Source organism: Oncorhynchus masou, chromosome 30 (genome assembly GCF_036934945.1).
Source record: "Oncorhynchus masou masou isolate Uvic2021 chromosome 30, UVic_Omas_1.1, whole genome shotgun sequence".
Lineage (NCBI taxonomy): Eukaryota > Metazoa > Chordata > Actinopteri > Salmoniformes > Salmonidae > Oncorhynchus > Oncorhynchus masou.
In genome coordinates, this window is record NC_088241.1 from 25,193,007 (window position 1) to 25,213,259 (window position 20,253).

The window sequence follows — 20,253 nt, forward strand, 5'->3', positions numbered from 1 at the left end:
CTATGTTCCTCTCGCTGAAAAAAATAGCTTCCCCCAAACTTGAAACCCACATGCAGCCTATTGACATACTCAAAAAACACACACAAACGATAGCTTTGGCTTGATATTTCCTTGCAAGGTAGGAGGAAGGAGTGCATCAACCCAGCATGAGACAATGTGAAGGGTGACATCTAGTGGGAAAAACTGTTCTGTACCATATAATATATAATTTATTGTTAACTGGAGCCTACACTCCACGAGGGCAGATACTTATCACTGTATAAAAACATTTACACTGTAGGTTAAGCCTATATCATCACTGGGGGGGGGGGTGTAGCTGGTCCAATTAGAGGCCCAATTTCTTTCAATTATAATATCTTTTTATCCTGCACCCTCAGCACCTATAGGTATAACATGTCCATAATTTTGGTGAATTTATTTACAAATCAGACTTTACAGTGAAAGCATAAGGGCAGGGTTAGTTTCAGTTTCAGAAATTCAAGAATTGAATTTGACTTCTCGGCTAGGACTGAGAAAATGTAGCTCTACAGTAACGTAGGCTGTAATTTGAAAGTCATTTGGGAGGACTTTAACAAGTTGGGGCCGTGGCCACACAGGAATAAAGGAAGGACACTTTTGAGCACGAGAGAGGGAGGTGTTGCGGTTGCGAAGTCATAACCATAGCGTACATACATCAGAAATGCAAAATGTATGGTCATGGTGAAAATGGAGCACCACGAAGAGGGAAACAAGTTGAAAGTTAAGGTAAATTCTAAACGCCATTGTCAGTGTTGTGTATTTGTACAAAGCTAATGATTTACTATGTTAGTTTCACTGAAACGTCATATGACTCTGATTTACGTGTCACCTGTACTTGTATTCCACTGTCATGAGAAAAACACGGCGCCAGGCTCTCCTGTACAAACGAATACACTAATCCGTTGTCTGCCTCTGCATTGTCGGCCTTTGTAATGTAACGTAGTTTTTGTATATGCTATTTTATTATTTACATGGCTAAATAATTTTATATTGGTACGGGATTCATCTAGTTATTTGCTTTCATGATTCGTCCAGGGTGCTTCAGGCTATGGTAATGTTGAATAACATTTGGGAAGTTTACAATAGGTTTACCAGTTTAATTGTGTAGTTTCTGTGATACATTGCAATAAACTAAAAACGGTTTGCAATTGCTGTAAACCTATGACACTTTAGCCTAATGTGAATACAAAGATATTAGGCCTGAAAAGTGATACACATGTAATGCAGTACAGTCAATATGTCAAGTTGTCAACTGAATTATTTGCATATTACTCTAATATAATACACTATGTCGGCCAAACTGCACTAAACAAAAATATAAAGTGTTGGTTTCATGAGCTGAAATTAAAGATCCCAGAAATGTTTTATATGCACTAAAAGCTTATTTCGCTCAAATTTTGTGGACACATTGTTTACTTCCCTGTTAGTGGGCGGCAGGTAGCCTAGCGGTTAAGAGTTGCTGGTTCAAATCCCTGAACCAACTAGGTGAAATTTGTCGACTTGAGCAGGGCCCTTAACCATAATATTGTATGTAAAAGTGTTAGTGAGCATTTCTCCTTTGCCAAGATAATCCATCCACCTGACAAGTGTGGCATATCAAGAAGCTGATTAAGCAGCACGAGCATGGCACAGGTGCACCTTGTGCTGGGGACAATAAAAAGACACTAAAATGTGCAACACAATGCCACAGATGTCTCACGTTTTGCAACTGGAATGCTGACAGCAGGAATGTCCATCAGAGCTGAATTGAATGTTAATTTCTCTACTACAATGTCACTTTACAGAATTTGGCAGTACTTCCGACCTCCACATCTGGTTTCTTCACCTGTGGGATCGTCTGAGACCAGCCAGCTGATGAAACTGGGTTTGCACAACCGTAGAATTTCTGCACAAACTGTCAGAAATCGTCTCAGGGAAGCTCATCTGCATGTTTGTCGTCCTCAACAGGGTTTTGACCTGACTGCAGTTCGGCATCGTAACCGACTTCAGTGGGCAAATGCTCACCTTCTATTGCCGCTGGCACGCTGGAGAAGTGTGCTCTTCATGGATGGATCCCGGTTTCAACTGTACCGGTAGATGGCAGACGTGTGGGCGATTTACTGATGTCAACGTTGTGAACAGAGTGCCCCATTGTGCCGGTGGAGTTATGGTATGGGCAGGCATAAGCTACAGACAACAAATACAACATTTTATCGATGGCAATTTGAATGCACTGATATACATTGATGAGATCCTGATGCCCATTGTCGTGCTATTCATCCGCCGCCATCACCTCATGTTGCAGCATGATAATGCACAGCCATGTTGCAAGGATCTGTACACAATTCCCGGAAGCTGAAATTGTCCCAGTTCTTCCATGGCCTGCATACTCACCAGACATGTCACCCATTGAACATGTTTGGAACGCTCTGGATCGACGCATACAACAGTGTGCTCCAGTTCCCGCCAATATCCAGCAACTTCGCACAGCCATTGAAGAGGAGTGGGACAACATTTCATAGGCCACAATCAACTGCCGGATCAACTCTATGCGAAGGAGATCTGTCGCGCGGCATGAGGCAAATGGTGGTCACACCAGATACTGACTGGTTTTCAGATTATCGCCCCTACCTTTTTTTTGGGGGGGGAGTATTTGTGACCAGCAGATGCATATCTATATTCCCAGTCTTGTGAAATCCATAGATTAGGGCCTAAATAATTTATTTAAATTGACTGATTTCCTTATGTGAACTATAACTCAGTAAGATATTAGAAATTGTCGCAAAATTTTTACAGTGGCGTAAAAAAAGTATTTGCCCCATTTCTGATTTTCTCTATTTTTGATGCTGATGCAAAACCTAATATTAGATAAAGGGAACCTGAGTTTACAAATATGGATACTTTTTAAAAATATATAACAAAGTTATGTAACAACCAATTCTGTTGTGTGAATAAGTAACTGCCCCCTTACATTCAATAACTGGTTGTGCCACCTTTAGCTGCAATGACTGCAACCAAATGCTTCCTGTAGTTGTTGATCAGTCTCTCACATCGCTGTGGAGGAATTTTGCCCCACTCTTGCCTGCAGAACTGCTTTAACTCAGCGACTTTTCTGGGTTTTCAAGCATGAACTGCTCGTTTCAAGTCCAGCAACAACATCTCAATTGGGATAAGGTCTGGATTTTGACTAGGCCGTTTCAAAACCTTAAATTCGTTGCCTTTTAGCCATTTTCATGTAGACCTGATTGTGGATTTTGGATCATTGTTTTGCTGCATGACCTGGCTGCGCTTCAGCTCACAGACGTATGACCTGACATTCTCTGATACCGAGCGGAATTCATTTTTCCTTCTATTAAGGCAAGTCTTCCAGGTCTTTGGGCAGCAACGCATCCCCAAACCATCACACTACCACCACCATGCTTGAACGTTGGTATGAGGTTCTTACTGTGGAATGCAGTGTTTGGTTTTCGCCAGGCATAATGGGAGAACTGCGATCTATAAAGTTGACTCAGGTTTGCCGAAAAGCACCTGGATGATCATCAAAAAGAATGTTCTTTGGACTATTTTTGTTCAGTATATTTGCATAACATTGTCTTTGAATTTAACTAAAGTCTCTCTCTGTTCAATCCAGGCAACCGTATCAACATGAAAAATAGGCCATAACCCTCCCAAGCTGAACAGCTGCACAGGAAAGCCCAGACTGACAGTAGTAGAAGATGAACCAGGCCTTTCCCAGTCTCCAGACCTCAGCCACTGAGCTCCAACTCAGGGTGGACTTCTTCAGAAAGTTGGGCTACTCCCCCATGGAGGTTCGGGCCGCCCTGCTGAAGCTAGGCCTGAGTACAGACACCAACTCTGTACTGGGGGAGTTGGTCCGTAGCGGAGCCAGCACTGGTACTTCTAACTCCACCATTCCTGAGAGTGTTGAAGATACTACTGGCCCCAAAAGCCACACAGGCTCCAGCATGGCCTCCTCTAGGACCCATGGCTCCCCAGGAGACAGACCAGTCTCATTACTGGAAGACAGGAGGGACACAGACAGTGGACTGAAACCTATCGTCATTGATGGCAGCAATGTGGCCATGAGGTGAGCGAGTCGAGAAGAGAGGAAGGGATTATTCTTGTTATGTTTGTAAGAGCTAGCATTCAATTGAAGTGTTTCAATGAGTTCAGCTGTGTGCATGCGCGCCTGTATGTCATGTTCATGACAGTCCTACCCTGTAAGGGTTAGATGTTATTGTGGTTGAGAAATTAGATGAAGCAGATGTACTGTATTATGTTCTCCTCATGTGGTTGGTTGTACATCACAATGATAATGACAGCCAGCTATGCGAAAATACCTGCAAAGTACAGGTCTACAACTAATCATTATCAGCTGTTGAACTATGTCCCTGCAACACAAAAACCACGAGCTCTTCTCATACACCTTAATAATTTTGGCAGCTAGGTTTGAAGAGGTAGTATCCATGCCTGTGCATGCCTTTGCTAAGGTTAATGCTGCGCTATATGCAAATCTCCAACGCAAGTCTCTGACTTGCACTGGCTCCCAGTGATAGCTATGTGTCAAGGCGGTGTTTATATTGTCAGGATAGAGTTCATATTGAACAGGCCAGACGACATTGTCACTCAGTTTTATTATGTCTTCTTAGTTCAAGTGTTTGCAATTACAACCATTTTTAACTGTCGTCTCCTTATTACATGGATAGAGCCAAGCCAACATTTTAGAACTTCCATTATTACAGTTTTATTACCTAGCTATTTGAGTATACAGTGTATGTTTGGACTCGATTCAATTCATAAACCAATTAGGAAACACAATCCATGTGTATGTTCAAAGGAATGTCAGATTCACAAGTGGCAGCAGGTAGCCTAACAGTTAAAACCATTGGGCCAGTAAATGAAAGATTGCTGGTTCAAATCTCCAAGCCGACTGGGTGAAAAATCTATTGATGTACCCTTGAGCAAGGCACTTGACCCTATTTTATCTGGATAAGAGTGTCTGCTAAATGACAAAAAAAATGTAGGGTGTCCAATCAAAAATATATTTTTTACCAATGGGTGAAATAATACGTTAATTGTGTAGACACTCCTATAAGAAAACCAATGGTCAAAACCCCATGTCTCTATAATATTCCGTTCAGTTTATTTCCCTTGTAAGATGGCCAAGATTAGGGTGGCTAAATCAATGGAAGTCAGATATCTTTTTTTATATATTTTGTTTTGAAAAAGGATTCAAAAATCTGGAAAATAGCATTGCGTCAGTTAGGCTGGATGATGTACGAAAATTGAGGCAAACTGACCGGCTCAACGTTGAACTCGTCATCTTTCTTCTCGAATCCGGAGGAAATAAAACAGAGGTAAGATAGATATCAATTTTGAGACATGACATGTTGTATTTTAGTTTACACTTTTCATATTAATGCGAAATTCCTGTTACTTTTCGAAGATTTCACAACAACAAAAAGTTTTGTGAAATGTCAACAGCACCGAGTGTAGGCCTACCGCAAGCTTTTTTATTTTCAAAGCCTTTTACATTTTAATTCCGCTCGTGTCATGCTAATTTAGCTTTTTGCGACACACGGAAACAACTTTGCAGAAGAACACTACATGTAAAATCAAAAACAGTTGCAGCAAGGAGCGTCAACGCTCTGTCAAAAGAGCTCAGTGCTAATTATTGGATATATTAGGATACGAAATCAGACTTTTTGAATATAATGTTAATGATATGTGAGAGAAAGACCCAACTGAATGATTTAGAACATGAAAAATCATATTTGATTCACCCACTCACCCTACCATGTAATGTTTTCATGTTTTGCCAATGTTATTTTAATGGTCAAAAAAAATTGCTTTTCTTTCAAAAACAAGGACATTTCTATGTGATCCCGAACTTTTGAACGGTAATGTACGTAAAATAGGACCTTGATGTACAGTATAGCTATACTTTACTACTCAGAAAGAGTACTATTTGAGCTGCATACCTGTGTTCCTGTATTTTTTAATAACTATGCAAATCTTGTCATTCGCTTGCATTGCCACTGAAGCGTTGTAGACAGAGGAGAAATTATTTGGTCAGATTAACTTTGCTCAACCTTTTTAACAATTAAACAATCAGAGATTGACATAAAACTGCACCTTCACCTCTCTCCTTCCTTTTAAATCTGCCCTCTTCACTAGAAATGTTTGTTGATTCATAGAAAGTAGTGACATATTAACTTAATCCATTTCCTGCTCTCTTGTCTCCCTTCCAGTCATGGTAACAAGGAAGTGTTCTCCTGTAAGGGAATTGAGTTGGCAGTGATCTATTTCCTGGATAGAGGTCACTCAACCGTCATTGTGTTTGTACCCTCCTGGCGCAAGGAGCAGCCCAGGCCTGATGTCCCCATCACAGGTGAGATTCACAAATACAGTGCATTCAGAAAGTATTAAGACCCCTTGACTTTTCCACATTACAGCCTTATTCTAAAATGTATTAAATAAATTAAAATCCTCAATTTAGACACAATACCCCATTTTTTTGCGAATGTATAAAAAAATAAAAATAGAAATACCTTATTAACATAAGTATTCAGGCCCTTTACTATGAGACACGAAATTGAGCTCAGGTGCATCCTGGTTCCATTGATCAACCTTGAGATGTTTCTGCAACTTAATTGGAGTCAAGTTGTGGTATAGCCCAGACTTGAACCCGATCAAACATCTCTGGAGAGACCTGAAAATAGCTGTGCAGCGACGCTCCCCATCCAACTTGACAGAGCTTGAGAGGATCTGCAGAGAAGAATAGGAGAAACTCCCCAAATACAGGTGTGCCAAGTGTGCCAAACAAAGAAATACAAAAAACATAGAAAAAATAACATAGAATGCCCACCCAAATCACACCCTGACCAAACCAAAATAGAGACATAAAAAGCTCTAAGGTCAGGGCATGACAACTTCAATAAAGTACTGAGTAAAGGTTCTGAATACTTATTTCAGAAATGATACATTTGCCAAAATGTCTCAACCTCTTTTCTTTTTCATTATTTTGTATTGTGTGCAGATTGATGAGGAGAGAAAGAAAAAAAACAATTTAATGCACTTTAGAAAAGGCTGTAACGTGGAAAAAGTCAAGGGGCTTGAATACTTTCCGAATGCACTATAGTTCGAATGAGACTTGTCTCTGTTTCTGAATATGAATACTTTAATACGAGGGGATTTTGAAAACACAAACTATGTTCATGTACAACAAGAAACAATGCTTTTACGGACAGTTTCCGCGATTGATCTCTCTCTTTTTAGTCCAGGATTAGGTTTGTCTATGGAAATTCATTTTGTGAGGTACATAAAAATACTAGACACAGAAAATCAACACAATAGAATAAAGTACAATACAGTATTCATTGTGACTATTTCTTTAAAATAATGCAATACATTCCCTTATCTCGTTTATATGCAGGGGTTTTGGTAAGTACACTCACTGCCCCTACAGTATGTTTCCAGGCATATGATGTGTCTGTAATATGAGACTGAGGCTAAAGGCATTGGGAAACTCCACAAGAGGGTAGTATTGGACAAATACTGAAATCAAGAAATACTGCCTGACGTCATACTCTAGGCTTTCTGAAAAAATTTGAAATAAATGTTCCCAATTGTCATTGCTTCAACCCACATCATGTTCTCGAACACAGCAGTGACTCTTGTCCATGTACCTGAAGGCTATCTGTTAGGAGGTGTTTGTGTTAACCCAGCGTAACCACTAACAAAGCCAGTGTGCAGTAGATCGGACCACTATTTGTAGCTGACACATCATCACCTGGTGCCCACTGCTTGCATGGTTCAGTGGCGTTGTCTGAGGTGGAGCAAGCAAGCCAAAAGTTACATTTTCAGTCCCAGTAACCAGGAAGTAAAAATAACCGCAACAGTCAATCCTACCAGGGAATTGGGAAATCCCCACCAGGAAATGCAACTGTTTTTCTCAAACACTCAGGTTACTGTCTGAAACTGAGTCTTTAACTGTTTCTAATCAAGCAGAGCATTATGGTTTACATGTCAAGTGATTGTTGTTACCTGAACAATCAAAGCATTTTTGACACAGACAGTTCGACATTTCTGAGTGAATTTCATGCTTTAGTCAATAGTAGTCTCTAAAAACCTCAAGGAAATTATTCAATATGGAGCTGTCTCACACTTATTTAAGTCAGGGTCCATATTCAAGTGTGTCATTAGGAGCGCTGGTCTAGGAAAAAATACATTACTTTTAGGTCATATTGAATAAGATTACATGGACAGGAGGGGCCAGATCCACGATCACTACTCCTACTTTGAGACACCATATGAATATGGCCCCAGATCTTTCCAAATTTGGCTTACTGAACATTGTTGCCTTTAGCTTGTCCATTCTGTTTATTTAATCAATTTCCATTGTCCGTTTTCACACTGTGCACACAGGTGCATTTATTTAACATTCATTTTGGATGTATTTGTCAATGCTTTAATTTAGTCTGCTGGGAGGTTTCCATGTTATATGATATTTGGGTTGTGAAGTTCGAACAGCTTATGTAATAATTAAACTGTCATGTAATATTTGTTTTAAACGATTGATGGTTTTGTGCTCTATGTTTTGTCTCAGGGATCCACAGTTGATGGATTTGTGTTTTGCGTGTCCCCTGTTTGATTTGGCACACTATGCCATGTTTGATTGAAGCAATGTTATGCGACCCTTTCTTATCATAGTCTCACCTGGCTTGTTCATCATGCAAAGGTATAGAATACTGTCACACCCTGACCATAGTTTACTTTGTATGTTTCTATGTTTTGGTTGGTCAGGGTGTGATCTGAGTGGGCATTCTATGTTGGATGTCTTGTTTGTCTATTTCTATGTCTGGCCTGATATGGTTCTCAATCAGAGGCAGGTGTTAGTCATTGTCTCTGATTGGGAACCATATTTAGGTAGCCTGGGTTTCACTGTGTGTTTGTGGGTGATTGTTCCTGTCTCTGTGTTTTCACCAGATAGGACTGTTTAGGTTTTCGTTCATTTATTGTATTGTTAGTTATTTAATGTGGAGTTCCTTTTAATTAAAGAACATGAATAACCACCACGCTGCATTTTGGTCCGCTTCTCCTTCACCAGACGAAAGCCATTACAAATACGTTGTTTTGAAATATTAGTCATGTTAATGTGTACTAAGAATAAGGCAGTGGAATAATTTGTGTCAAACAGAATTCCAATATGATGAAAGGCCAAACATAAAGCGAACCATCTCTTCTTCTTACATCACCAGCAACAGCTGTCCATGTAATCTTATTCATTATTATCTATATGGCAAAACTGATCCGAAATCAGCACTCCTTCTCTGAGAAGCTTTATGAATAAAGGCACATGACTGGGACATAATAAAACACTTGGTGAAACATCTGCACGTTTATTTCCAGACCAACACATTCTAATGGAGCTAGAGAAGAAGAAGATAGTTGTCTTCACGCCCTCGAGACGTGTCGGTGGTAAACGGGTGGTCTGCTACGACGACCGTTTTATTGTGAAGCTGGCCTACGAGTCGGACGGCGTGATCGTGTCTAACGACACCTATAGGGACCTCCAGGGAGAGCGTCCGGAGTGGAAGCGCTGTATCGAGGAGAGGCTGCTTATGTACTCTTTCGTCAATGACAAGTGAGTGCTGGATGTATTTATTTTTTAAAGGGGGGTGACAGGCATGCATTAAGGGTAGATTGATAGAGAGAAGATACAATGGTGAAGAGGCCAGTGAGGCCGGAATTCAATCCCACGCAGGCAGGGGAATCATACATGTTGTATGGGGGGGTTTCAGCAGGTAACATCTGTCATAAATACTGATTTTTGGACAGAAACATGAGAAATGGAGAGATGTATTTAAACAGGTTTTTAACTCTCTGAAAAAAACATGTATTAATCATGCATTGATGCCAAGGGTAGATATGTAGAACAATTTGAGTCATGTACATAGTTCTCTTGTCACATCCTGACCGTAGTTCCTTTTTTATGTCTCTATTTTAGTTTGGTCAGGGCGTGAGTTGGGGTGGGCATTCTATGTTTGTTCTGTGTGCTATATTCTAGGTTTGTTCTATGTGTTTGGCCTGGTATGGTTCCCAATCAGAGGCAGCTGTCAATCGTTGTCTCTGATTGAGAACCATATTTAGGTAGCCTGTTCCCACCTGGTGTTTGTGGGTAGTTGTTTTCTGTGTCTGTGTTTTCACCATATAGAACTGTTTAGATTTTCATTTCTTTCCTGCACTTTGTTATTTTGTATTTTCTCGTGTTCTGATATAATAAATTATCATGGACACTTACAACGCTGCATTTTGGTCCGATCCTTCCTACTCATCAGACAAAGAAGAAGTTTGTTACATCTCTCGTCAGGATTCAGCCCAGAAATAGCGAGCAACGTGGTTCCGAAAAGCAGATTTCACCTTTTAGAGCAGATACTGTAGTAGTGTAATATACTGTAATGCCATGGTCACTGGTTGATCTCCAAGGCATTCCTAGACGATTGCCAAACATTTCTGTAAAAAAACTCTATGACAAAGCCTTGCGTTCCTATTTTTATATTATTAGTCTCGCGCTGTTGGCGGCAGGTGCACCCGATTCAGCTGCCCTGCATGCCAGGTCGGTGAAGTGTTCCATTTTTAAACCATTTCATGTGTCTGAAGGTACAAACTCTGCCTTCCCGGCGGGCCTGGAGAGTAAATCAAGTGCACTATAGGCCTACCAATCGGATGGCTCAGATTACCATGTCTGTAGTAATAGAGCAAGCATAAAAGAAAGCTACAGCAAAGTTTATATTTAGATATTTAAGAACTTTTAAAACCATGACTCAACAAATACAGCGAAGAGCTGGGGGTTTTTATGAGCGTGTTCATGTTTAAGTTCTTACTCAGCACTGTCAACACTTTTTTTTAAATGTTATTCAACACTTTTATAAGCCATAAAATGCACATTCATACTACTTCCACTTGCGCTACAACCAGCACTGCAGCTGTAATGAATGAGTAGAAAGGTGTATCGATAGGCTTGCATGGTTATTATTAGCGGCTTGGGTATTTTTTTAATACAGAGGAATATTTAACTTTCTCTGTTGAAAGTGTCGTAGGAATATTGGTCCAATAATATTTCTCAGATACCAGAGCTTGTGAATTCAAAGTAGACTTTATTACAAAGTAAAAAGCCGAGCTGGTTCATGGATCAACTGTTTTTCCAAGCCTTAGCACACTCTTTTTATACAGTTTCATCCTTACATTACATACATAGAGAGGAGTGACTGTAAATTATGAACTCTTTTTGGCTTTGCGCCACAATTATTTCCAACCCTAAGTTCTTACTTTGAGGCAGACTTTTTCCCGCCTCTACAAATCATTTAACACTCTACAAATCACTGAACCGATTATATTGGTGGCACAACTATGACAGTTTGGTTAAAAGGTAATAGGGGCCCCTGCCAGGCTGCAGTCACAAGTAGATTATATCAGTAGATTATATCAGCACCCTCCAGGCTATAGTCATAAGTACATTATATTGATTCTGACACTTCGTATCCAGACATGCTTCTAGATTACAATGTGTGTCTATTTATTTTGTATATTGGCTTTTCTTATGCTATACAGGTGTGGTTACAGGTTCCTTTGAAGCTTTTAATGATTCTGTTTTATTACATTAATATTTCACAATACATATGCTACTGAAAAATCACCATAAAAGGATTAACAACATGTATTTGTCCAGAGGCAAAAATAATGTTGTGCGACTCGAGTTTTGGCATCAGCTGGAAGATGTGTCCCTTTTTGGTCAGCGTAGAAAATGGAAAGAGGCGTTAAGAGGCGAACCTTCAGTCTGCTGCTCGCTCCCTCCACTGAGACTGACCATCAGATGCAGGCACAATCAGCCCAGTAAAATAAATGATTATATAAATGTAGCTCACTCAGCTGTGCCTCACAGGTAATACAACATCTGGTCTATTACCGGTCTGATCGTATAGCCTACCTAAAATGTATAAAAATGGTGCAAACAATTTCGGCCAATTTCAAGCAAAGCCAATATGCGGTGATAAGGTATTGGGCCTATAGCCTAATGCATAAACCTAATTGTTACACTACTGTTTTTAATAGGTTAATGTTGCATAGGCTTATGTTTTTTTAAATGTAATCTTTTAAAACAAATCTGTGGTAGATCTCCGCTTGCATTTTGACTCAAAGTGATCTTGACTTGAAGGTTGGTGACCACTCCTGTATGGTTAGAGGATGATTCATGAGACCTGTGTTAATGTCATTATTTCAGATATGAAAAGCAAACATTCCCTCTGCTTGCACCGTGTCTTATTGTTCTAATCGATTAGATTCGATTCTCTATCACTTCTCTGCCTGTATTGTTTTCTGATCAATATTACCCATTTCCGGCCCAGATTCATGCCCCCAGATGACCCGCTTGGTCGTCATGGTCCCAGTCTGGAGAACTTCCTGAGGAAGAAGCCTCTACTACCAGAACATAAACGCCAACTCTGTCCTTATGGTAGGATCTCAACCATAGAGATATATGTGTGAGACACCATAGGGTTCTAATTATATTGTCTGAACACTGATGCTTAGTTTAAAACCTGTCTTGTTGAAGCAGAAGACAAACACAAAGTACTAATCTAGGATCAAGTCTCCATTAGGCATAAATTATTTTATATCAGCACTTCTAATCTGAGACTCTTTGTGAAGAGTCAAGATACTTGCTCCTGTAGAATTGTATTATTTTAGATTTAGGTAGAAATACTGTAACTGTCATGTTTAGTAACTCATTTATGTTTTCTATCTTAGGTAAAAAGTGCACGTATGGCGTAAAGTGTAAGTTCTACCACCCTGAGCGCACTCACCAATCTCACTGCTCATTGGCTGATGAGCTCAGGGAGAAGGCAAGGCTCTCCTCAGTAAAAGAGGACCGGAATCACACGACGTCACACCTGAGGGGCCCCCAGGCCGACCCGAGCCCCTTTCCCTCCTATTCTCTGGAGAATGACCTGGAGCACAGGCTGACGTTGGAGCATCGCGGTTCCATGAGGGAGGGTCCCAATAGCCAGGTAACTGAGAACATGTTTCTGTCCTGGGATGGGCCACACTCCAGTAGGAACCAGCAGGCCCGCAGCCACACAGCAGTAGACCAAGGACAAATGGACTGGCCCAATATGCCCAGTATGTTCTCCCCCTACGCTACTACTGACCTCCCCTGTGCCAGCATCTCCCATGAGTGCATGGACTCTGGTTTTGGCACCTATGAGAGCCAGTACTCGGATCTGTCCCAAGACCACAGCAAGGCCTTCAGTCCCAGGCAGCAACAGAAACAACAGGGTTCCAGACATCCAGGCATGCATCCAGAGAGGCTGGCCCAGGACAGCCTACAGCCCTGCAGGTGTTGTTTCCATTCGGCTCCCTTCACAGGTCCCCAGCAGCAGCACCACAGCAACCCACACCTCGAGTCCCAATCCCAGCCAAGGTATGACACCTACTCGCCTTCTCTGTTCCCACCCAACATGCACCACTACAGCCTCCCCTGCAACTTCCAGCAAGGCAGGGTGGGGGCACATAATTTCCGCCCCCATCAGCACCCCCAGAAGTACTGGTCAGACCCCTTACATGGCGGGGTCCCCCAGGCTAGGGCATCGTGTAGCCTCACCCCGAGCCCCCACCATCACCCCCCAACCCCGCATGGGGCCCCCCACTCATGCTCCTCTTACAGGAATCAGCAGGAACTCAACTCCTGGGCCCAGCCACCTTCTGCCTTTGACACAGACAGAGAGGAGCTCCAAAAGAAACTGAAGGCCATCTTCAACCCCCACCAAGTAGATACGGTCATGGGGATGTTCCCTCACCTGATGGATGCCCAGAAGCTGGCTGCAGAGATCCTCAATTTCAAATCTGATGGGGGGCCTTCTGATGCCTCTAAGCATCTTGTCTACGGGGTTCATTCAGGGTTGAGAAGCTTACACAACTCTAACTTCCACATAAATAATTAATAGATTTCAATGGGATACTTGTGTGAAAATGTGCCTTGGGTAATTATTCTCTTGTTCTTTGCCTTTGTAATATCCTGTAACTGATTGAAAGGGCAATGTTTTATTGTTGATGTTGTCCTTCCTTAGCAGTCATGTGCTTGCATAGCTTATGTTAAATCCATGACAGGTTGTGTGTGCACAGTTTGGGAGAAGTGTAGAGAATTGGGATGAATCCTCTGTCGTGTTTAACTGGATTATTTGAAATTTATTGAAAGTTGTATACATTTATAACAGTGTAGTCAAATCTTGCCTCTAGACTCAATACTACGGCAAAAGTGAATCTAGAGTGTTTGACTGTTGATGCATATTGTATCTTCATTTGGGATATACCGTATGTGATCTCTCGTTTGTCTGAAATTCAGCTCTCATGTAATAAGAAATAATTGTCTCAAATAATGTCCTTGTCTGAAATTACACCTTTTACTATTATGTTTTTTTATATTGTGGTTCTGATGGCCATAATGTATTTCCTGTCTCATAGACCAATATATTCCTTATTCCATCTCTTTATGCAGTGTGGAATACAATGGTATACATTTTTTCAGTGTATAAAGCTACGCCCAAAGAACCCCAAATACTATACAGTATCCTTCTAACCAACAGAATAAGTTGGAGAAGTTGCCAAAGAAACTGAATTAATGTTGGAAAAGCACCTTGTCATTGTAACCTATAATTAATTACAATAGAGTTTGAGTGATTTTAGTTTTCCTTCCAAAATGTTTTTAAGTATGTTAAAAAGCAGCTTTTCTGTGTTGGAATGGTGTGGGTGTACCCCAACAACAGAATGGTGTGGGCGTATACCGGTATAAAAAAATATTCATGCGAATAGACTGCTGATTGGCCAGCTCAAGCTCAATGACGATGACCTCATCCTCTATGTGGAAATGGCAAGCATTTTTTAAACTGTCTGTTTTGAGTTTAAGGTTGTTGTTTTTTTTTGGTGTTTTCTCCAGTTTATGCTTTGACCACATATGAGTCAACAACATTTATTTGCGTGTGAGTTAACTTAACTTCTTATGGCTGGGGGCAGTATTGAGTAGCTTGGATGAATAAGGTGCCCAGAGTAAACTGCCTGCTACTCAGTCCCAGTTGCTAATATATGCTTATTATTTGTAAGTTTCTAAAACTGTTTGAATGATGTCTGTGAGTATAACAGAACTCATATGGCAGGCAAAAACCTGAGAAAAAAATCCAACCAGGAAATGGGAATTCTGATTTTGGTCGTTTTTCAACTTATTCCCTATTGAAGATACAGTGGGATAGCATGTTGCACTTCCTAAGGCTTCCACTAGATGTCATGCTTCGTGACTTTGGATTTGTTTACAAAACGCGCTAACAAAAGTAGCTATTTGGACATGAATTATGGACATAATTGAACAAAACAAACATTAATTGTGGAACTGGGATTCCTGGGAGTGCATTCTGATGAAGATCATCAAAGGTAAGTGAATATTTATAATGTTATTTCTGACTTCTGTTGACTGCACAATATGGCAGATATCTTTTTGGCTTGTTTGGTCTCTGAGCGCCGTACTCAGATTATTGCATGGTTTGCTTTTTCCTTAAAGCTTTTTTGATATTTTTTATATAAATATGAACTTTATCGAACAAAACATACATGTATTGTGTAACTTGAATTCCTATGAGTGTCATCTGATGAAGATCATCAAAGGTTAGTTATTAATTCTATCTCTTTCTGATTTTTGTGACTCCTCTCTTTGGCTGGAAAAATGGCTGTGTTTTTCTGTGACTTGGCTCTGACCTAACATAATCGTTTGTGGTGCTTTCGCCGTAAAGCCTATTTGAAATCGGACACTGTGGTGGGATTAACAAGAAGTGTATCTTTAAAATGTTGTGTAATACTTCTATGTTTGAGGAATTTTAATTTTGGGATTTCTGTTGATATGACACTGGCTGTTGTCGTATCGATCCTGTTAGCGGGATCTCAGCCCTATTCATTAACAGAATATAAACTTTTTAAAAGTGAGATTTTCACTGGACAATTACTTCAATGTTTCTATGATAATTGTCTGTCTTCGCTGTATGCTGATAGACAACACTTTGTAGCTTCTTTTTTAAGTGCCTAAACATAGAAAATGTATAATTCAAATATCATGGACATTTAGAGTAGAGTTCTTGATCTAAACAAATTGTTAAACTTTTTTATTTTAAACCCATTTTGGTAACTTTATTTAACAGCACGGTAAGTACTAGCTAGATATTTAAAGTTAGAATGTTGTTATTATTATGCTATCATATAGTATTACCAGCTTCATATCAGGTTAATGCAGTTATAACCTCATGGTACTTTAAATAATTGGCAGGGAACACTAGGCATTTTATTTCTCAGCCATTTTTATGTATTTTTAGAGTAGACTACTACTTTGTTTCTTCTGACTACAAATAGCTACTATACCAAATAGTACAATGTGTTGCCAAGTATTTACCAGTACCTAGTACTTACCCGACTGTAATAAAGGGTTACTCACTCATTTTATATTAATTTATATACCACTTAAACACTGACTTTTGAATGTTGGGGAATCATATTACACTAAAATGAAAGTTTTGAAATATACCTGTGTCTGTATTTTCTAATGTCATGTCTCTGTATTTTGTCTCAAGCTACTGTACTATGATATGGCACTTTCATTGTTTTAGTGCCTCAGAGCGTAGATAGTCATATGCTCCATGATGATCTGATGATGACCATAGCTCAGGGCTCTCCAACCCTGTTCCTGGAGAGCCACCCTCATGTAGGTTTCAGCGAGATGAAATTCTTGCTACAAAGTCGACAGAAACCACATACCAATTTTGTTAGTGACAACTTTCCCAGATTATTCCATTATCGCTAGACAACACTAGCTAATACCTGTCTAGCAGCTAGCCACGGCACGTTTGTTAGCTAGCTTGCTCTTTGAAGTTGTTTCCATCCAAAATATTAACAAGGCGAGACTATCTTAACTCCTCCCCCACATTTACTGGATTGGTTGAACAGTGCAAAATAGAACGTCTCCCAACAGTTTTTTTTCTCTCGTCATGACCCGAATGTGGGGTGTCCCACTCAGGCGTTTATTTTACACCTGCTACGATAGGTTAGCTAAATAACATTTAAATATGACATGTAGATATTTTAGACATGTTGTGATGGCATATTGGAAGAACATTCTGTCCCTGTCATTCTGTAAATGGGTCCACAGTGTAACAAAGAATCTTCATTTAATTGAATGTCATACAGTTAACTTAAAGTGTAAATCCACAAACAAAAATGATTAGCCATGTTCATTATGGTGCTAAACAGGAGGTTAAAATGTGGGGTGAGACCTAGATTCAATCAGATCAAGCATTAACCGGCAACAGCCGACATCCGCATGCATAGCTGACATTTTGGAGGTGTCAGGGGTGTAACTGCATTGTCAGGAAGCCACAAATGCTCCACTCTTGTTAGAAGTTCAGAATGAGAAAGTGTAGGCTAAATAGAAATCTTCATTATTTAGTTTAATGATTTTCTATCAGCCTAATTGAGGCGTAGATTACATATCACATTCCATTGTTCGAACTTGTAAACCAGGCTGCATGGGATTTCTCTTAATGCGACTCAGTGCAACCAATGGCAATGTCCGCTTTAGGTATAATGCCAGAAGCCGCTTGTGGATTTTACACCTCTAACACAGTTCCACCTTTGACACCGCCAAAACAACCGCTATGCAGATGTCCGCTAAAGCAGATCTGATTGAATAGAGCCTTAAGTGTCCTTTGAAGGGGCAATCAGCAGTTGAAACAATAACAAAGCATGCTCCCAGCCCCTGTTTCGATAAAAAGCTGAGCAATGGGGCTGGAGAAATATAACCCCACTCAAATTCAGAGAAAGAGCTATGGATGCAAGGACTGACCATCCATGATATCAAATGATAGCTTCAACCATGTTTTGAGGCTATATAGTGTTTGTTTACATTGACTTCGTTTACAAACATTAGAGTAAAATAATAATTTCTTTTGGGTTCTGATGGGGTACTACAGTTGAACTGATGAGGTATTAATAAATTATATTATTCAAGCATCAATGGGTGTATATATCAGTAATTTATAAATCCAGAAATGGATGTAGCAAGATTGGGCTTAGACTCAAGCCAGATTTGATGAAGCTAGTTATTGAATATGCCAAGCTAACAAATATCATGCTCAGCCTTCTTATTGAGTATACCAAGCTAACATGTATCATGATCAGCCTCCTCACTCTATCCCATACACACACCCTATATTCCTTGAAAATCCAGCATAGGTTTTCAAATCTGACCTTTGTGCGACTGACTCGCATTGCAAGCTTTATCAAAACACACAAGCTGAATTCCAGACAGTTTTCTCTGTTTTAAGCCGGTGACATGCAGCCTCAGATCTTGTGCGTGCAGACCCAACTCCCAAGACCTATGAGTTTCCCTTTGCCCTGTATTTTAAGGAATGCTATTGCAGGTACTTGAAAACCTCCCACTAATATTCCCCTGTCAGATCTGTACTGGTATGTGCCTGTAGTGCATTTTCATGTCATATTCTGAGTTCACTGACTTATAGAGATACCAAGATGGGGGGCTGCCTTGCCCTAAGTGACACAAGGCTACTTGCCCTGAGACATGACTGTAGACCTTACTGAAGTCAGCCATGTCTCAGGGCAATGGGCTGCTTTATTGTCAAGACTGTGAAGGCTTTGTAGAAACAAACAATTATTTCTGACTGTACAGTTGAAGTCGGAAGTTTACATACAGAGTCATTCAATTTATAGTTTTGGCAAGTCGGTTAGGACATCTACTTTGTGCATGACCCAACAATTGTTTACAGACAGATTATTTCACTTATAGTCTGACCCACTGGAATTGTATCACAATTCCAGTGGGTCAGAAGTTTACATAGACTAAGTTGACTGAGCCTTTAAACAGCTTGTAAGATTCCAGAAAATGTCATGGCTTTAGCAGCTTCAAATAGGCTAATTGACATTATTTGAGTCAATTGGAGGTGTACGTGTGGATGTATTTCAGTCAGGAAGTTAAAGCTTGGTCACAAATGGGTCTTCCAAATGGACAATGACCCCAAGCATACTTCCTAAATTGTGGCAAAATGGCTGAAGGACAACAAAGTCAAGGTATTGGAGTGGCCTTCACAAAGCACTGACCTCAATCCTATAGAACATTTGTGGGCAGAACTGAAAAAGCGTGTGTGAGCAAGGAGGCCTACAAACCTGATTCAGTTACACCAGCTCTGTCAGGAGGAATGGGCCAAAATTCACCCAACTTAATGTGGGAAGCTTGTGGAAGCCTACCCGAAACGTTTGACCCAAGTTAAACAATTTAAAGGCAATGCTACCAAATACTAATTGAGTGTATGTAAACTTCTGACCCACTGGGAATGTGCTGAAAGAAATATAAGCTGAAATAAATCATTCTCTCTACTATTATTCTGACATTTCACATTCTTAAAATGAAATGGTGATCCTAACTGACCTAAGATAGGGGATTTTTACTAGGATTAAAGGTCAGGAATTGTGAAAAAAAGTGAGTTTAAATGTATTTGGCTAAGGTGTACAGTGGGGCAAAAAAGTATTTAGTCAGCCACCAATTGTGCAAGTTCTCCCACTTAAAAAGATGAGAGAGGCCTGTAATTTTCATCATAGATACACTTCAACTATGACAGACAAATTGAGGGAAAAAAATCCTGAAATACTTATTTTCCACCATAATTTGCAAATAAATTCATTAAAAATCCTACAATGTGATTTTCTGGATTTTTTTCTCTCATTTTGTCTGTCATCTGTAGCGTAGATCTGTGAATACAGTGACGCAGAAGGGTAAAAAAAGCCTCTGAAGATGCACTGAGAACAGCTAAGTGTGGTCTGAGGCAATCATTAAATAACAATTGTTTTTAAGAGCAGGTTTATAAATTATGGTTTTGGGAAACAGCTCGTAGATTTAACGATGCTCCTACGGAGGTTCTAAAGATGACCAGATAAGTACTGATAAGGTGTGACTCATAAAGATAGTTCATAAATAGTTGCAGGAAATGAGGATAACTTTTTTTCATAACGATGCTCTGCTTGAGGAAATGAGTAGGATTTATTTCGCAATGATCAATCATTCATCCAAATACAACCCAAGATTGGAGTAATTTGTACACACTATGCACATTTTGAAAAATATATATATTTTACCCTTATTTTACCAGGTTCTCG

At 40.0% G+C, this 20,253-nt stretch overlaps 1 protein-coding gene across 4 annotated transcripts; it reads left to right on the plus strand.

Moving 5' to 3' along the window:
- The first annotated feature begins 475 nt into the window (after positions 1 to 475).
- On the plus strand, positions 476 to 18,554 carry LOC135522413 (endoribonuclease ZC3H12A-like). 4 transcript variants are annotated; one of them, XM_064948638.1, is made up of 8 exons: positions 476 to 744; positions 1,803 to 1,882; positions 1,966 to 2,167; positions 3,629 to 4,084; positions 6,249 to 6,388; positions 9,409 to 9,643; positions 12,405 to 12,511; positions 12,805 to 18,554. In XM_064948638.1, the coding sequence occupies exons 4-8, from the start codon at positions 3,714 to 3,716 to the stop codon at positions 13,995 to 13,997; spliced, it is 2,046 nt and encodes a 681-aa protein (XP_064804710.1). In that variant the 5' UTR covers positions 476 to 744; positions 1,803 to 1,882; positions 1,966 to 2,167; positions 3,629 to 3,713; the 3' UTR covers positions 13,998 to 18,554. The 4 variants fall into 4 exon arrangements, with proteins under 4 accessions (XP_064804710.1, XP_064804709.1, XP_064804707.1 ...); XM_064948637.1 differs by having other exon boundaries at positions 1,803 to 2,167; XM_064948635.1 differs by lacking the exons at positions 1,803 to 1,882; positions 1,966 to 2,167.
- The last annotated feature ends 1,699 nt before the right edge of the window (positions 18,555 to 20,253 follow it).

What these genes read in the sequence shown, in the direction of transcription:
- LOC135522413 (XM_064948637.1), top strand. Translation starts at nt 3,714, where the DNA reads ATGAACCAGGCCTTTCCCAGTCTCCAGACCTCAGCCACTGAGCTCCAA. An exon ending in GCCTGATGTCCCCATCACAG is followed by an intron (nt 6,389 to 9,408) that starts GTGAGATTCACA and finishes GTTTATTTCCAG; the next exon opens with ACCAACACATTCTAATGGAG. An exon ending in ACGCCAACTCTGTCCTTATG is followed by an intron (nt 12,512 to 12,804) that starts GTAGGATCTCAA and finishes TTTCTATCTTAG; the next exon opens with GTAAAAAGTGCACGTATGGC.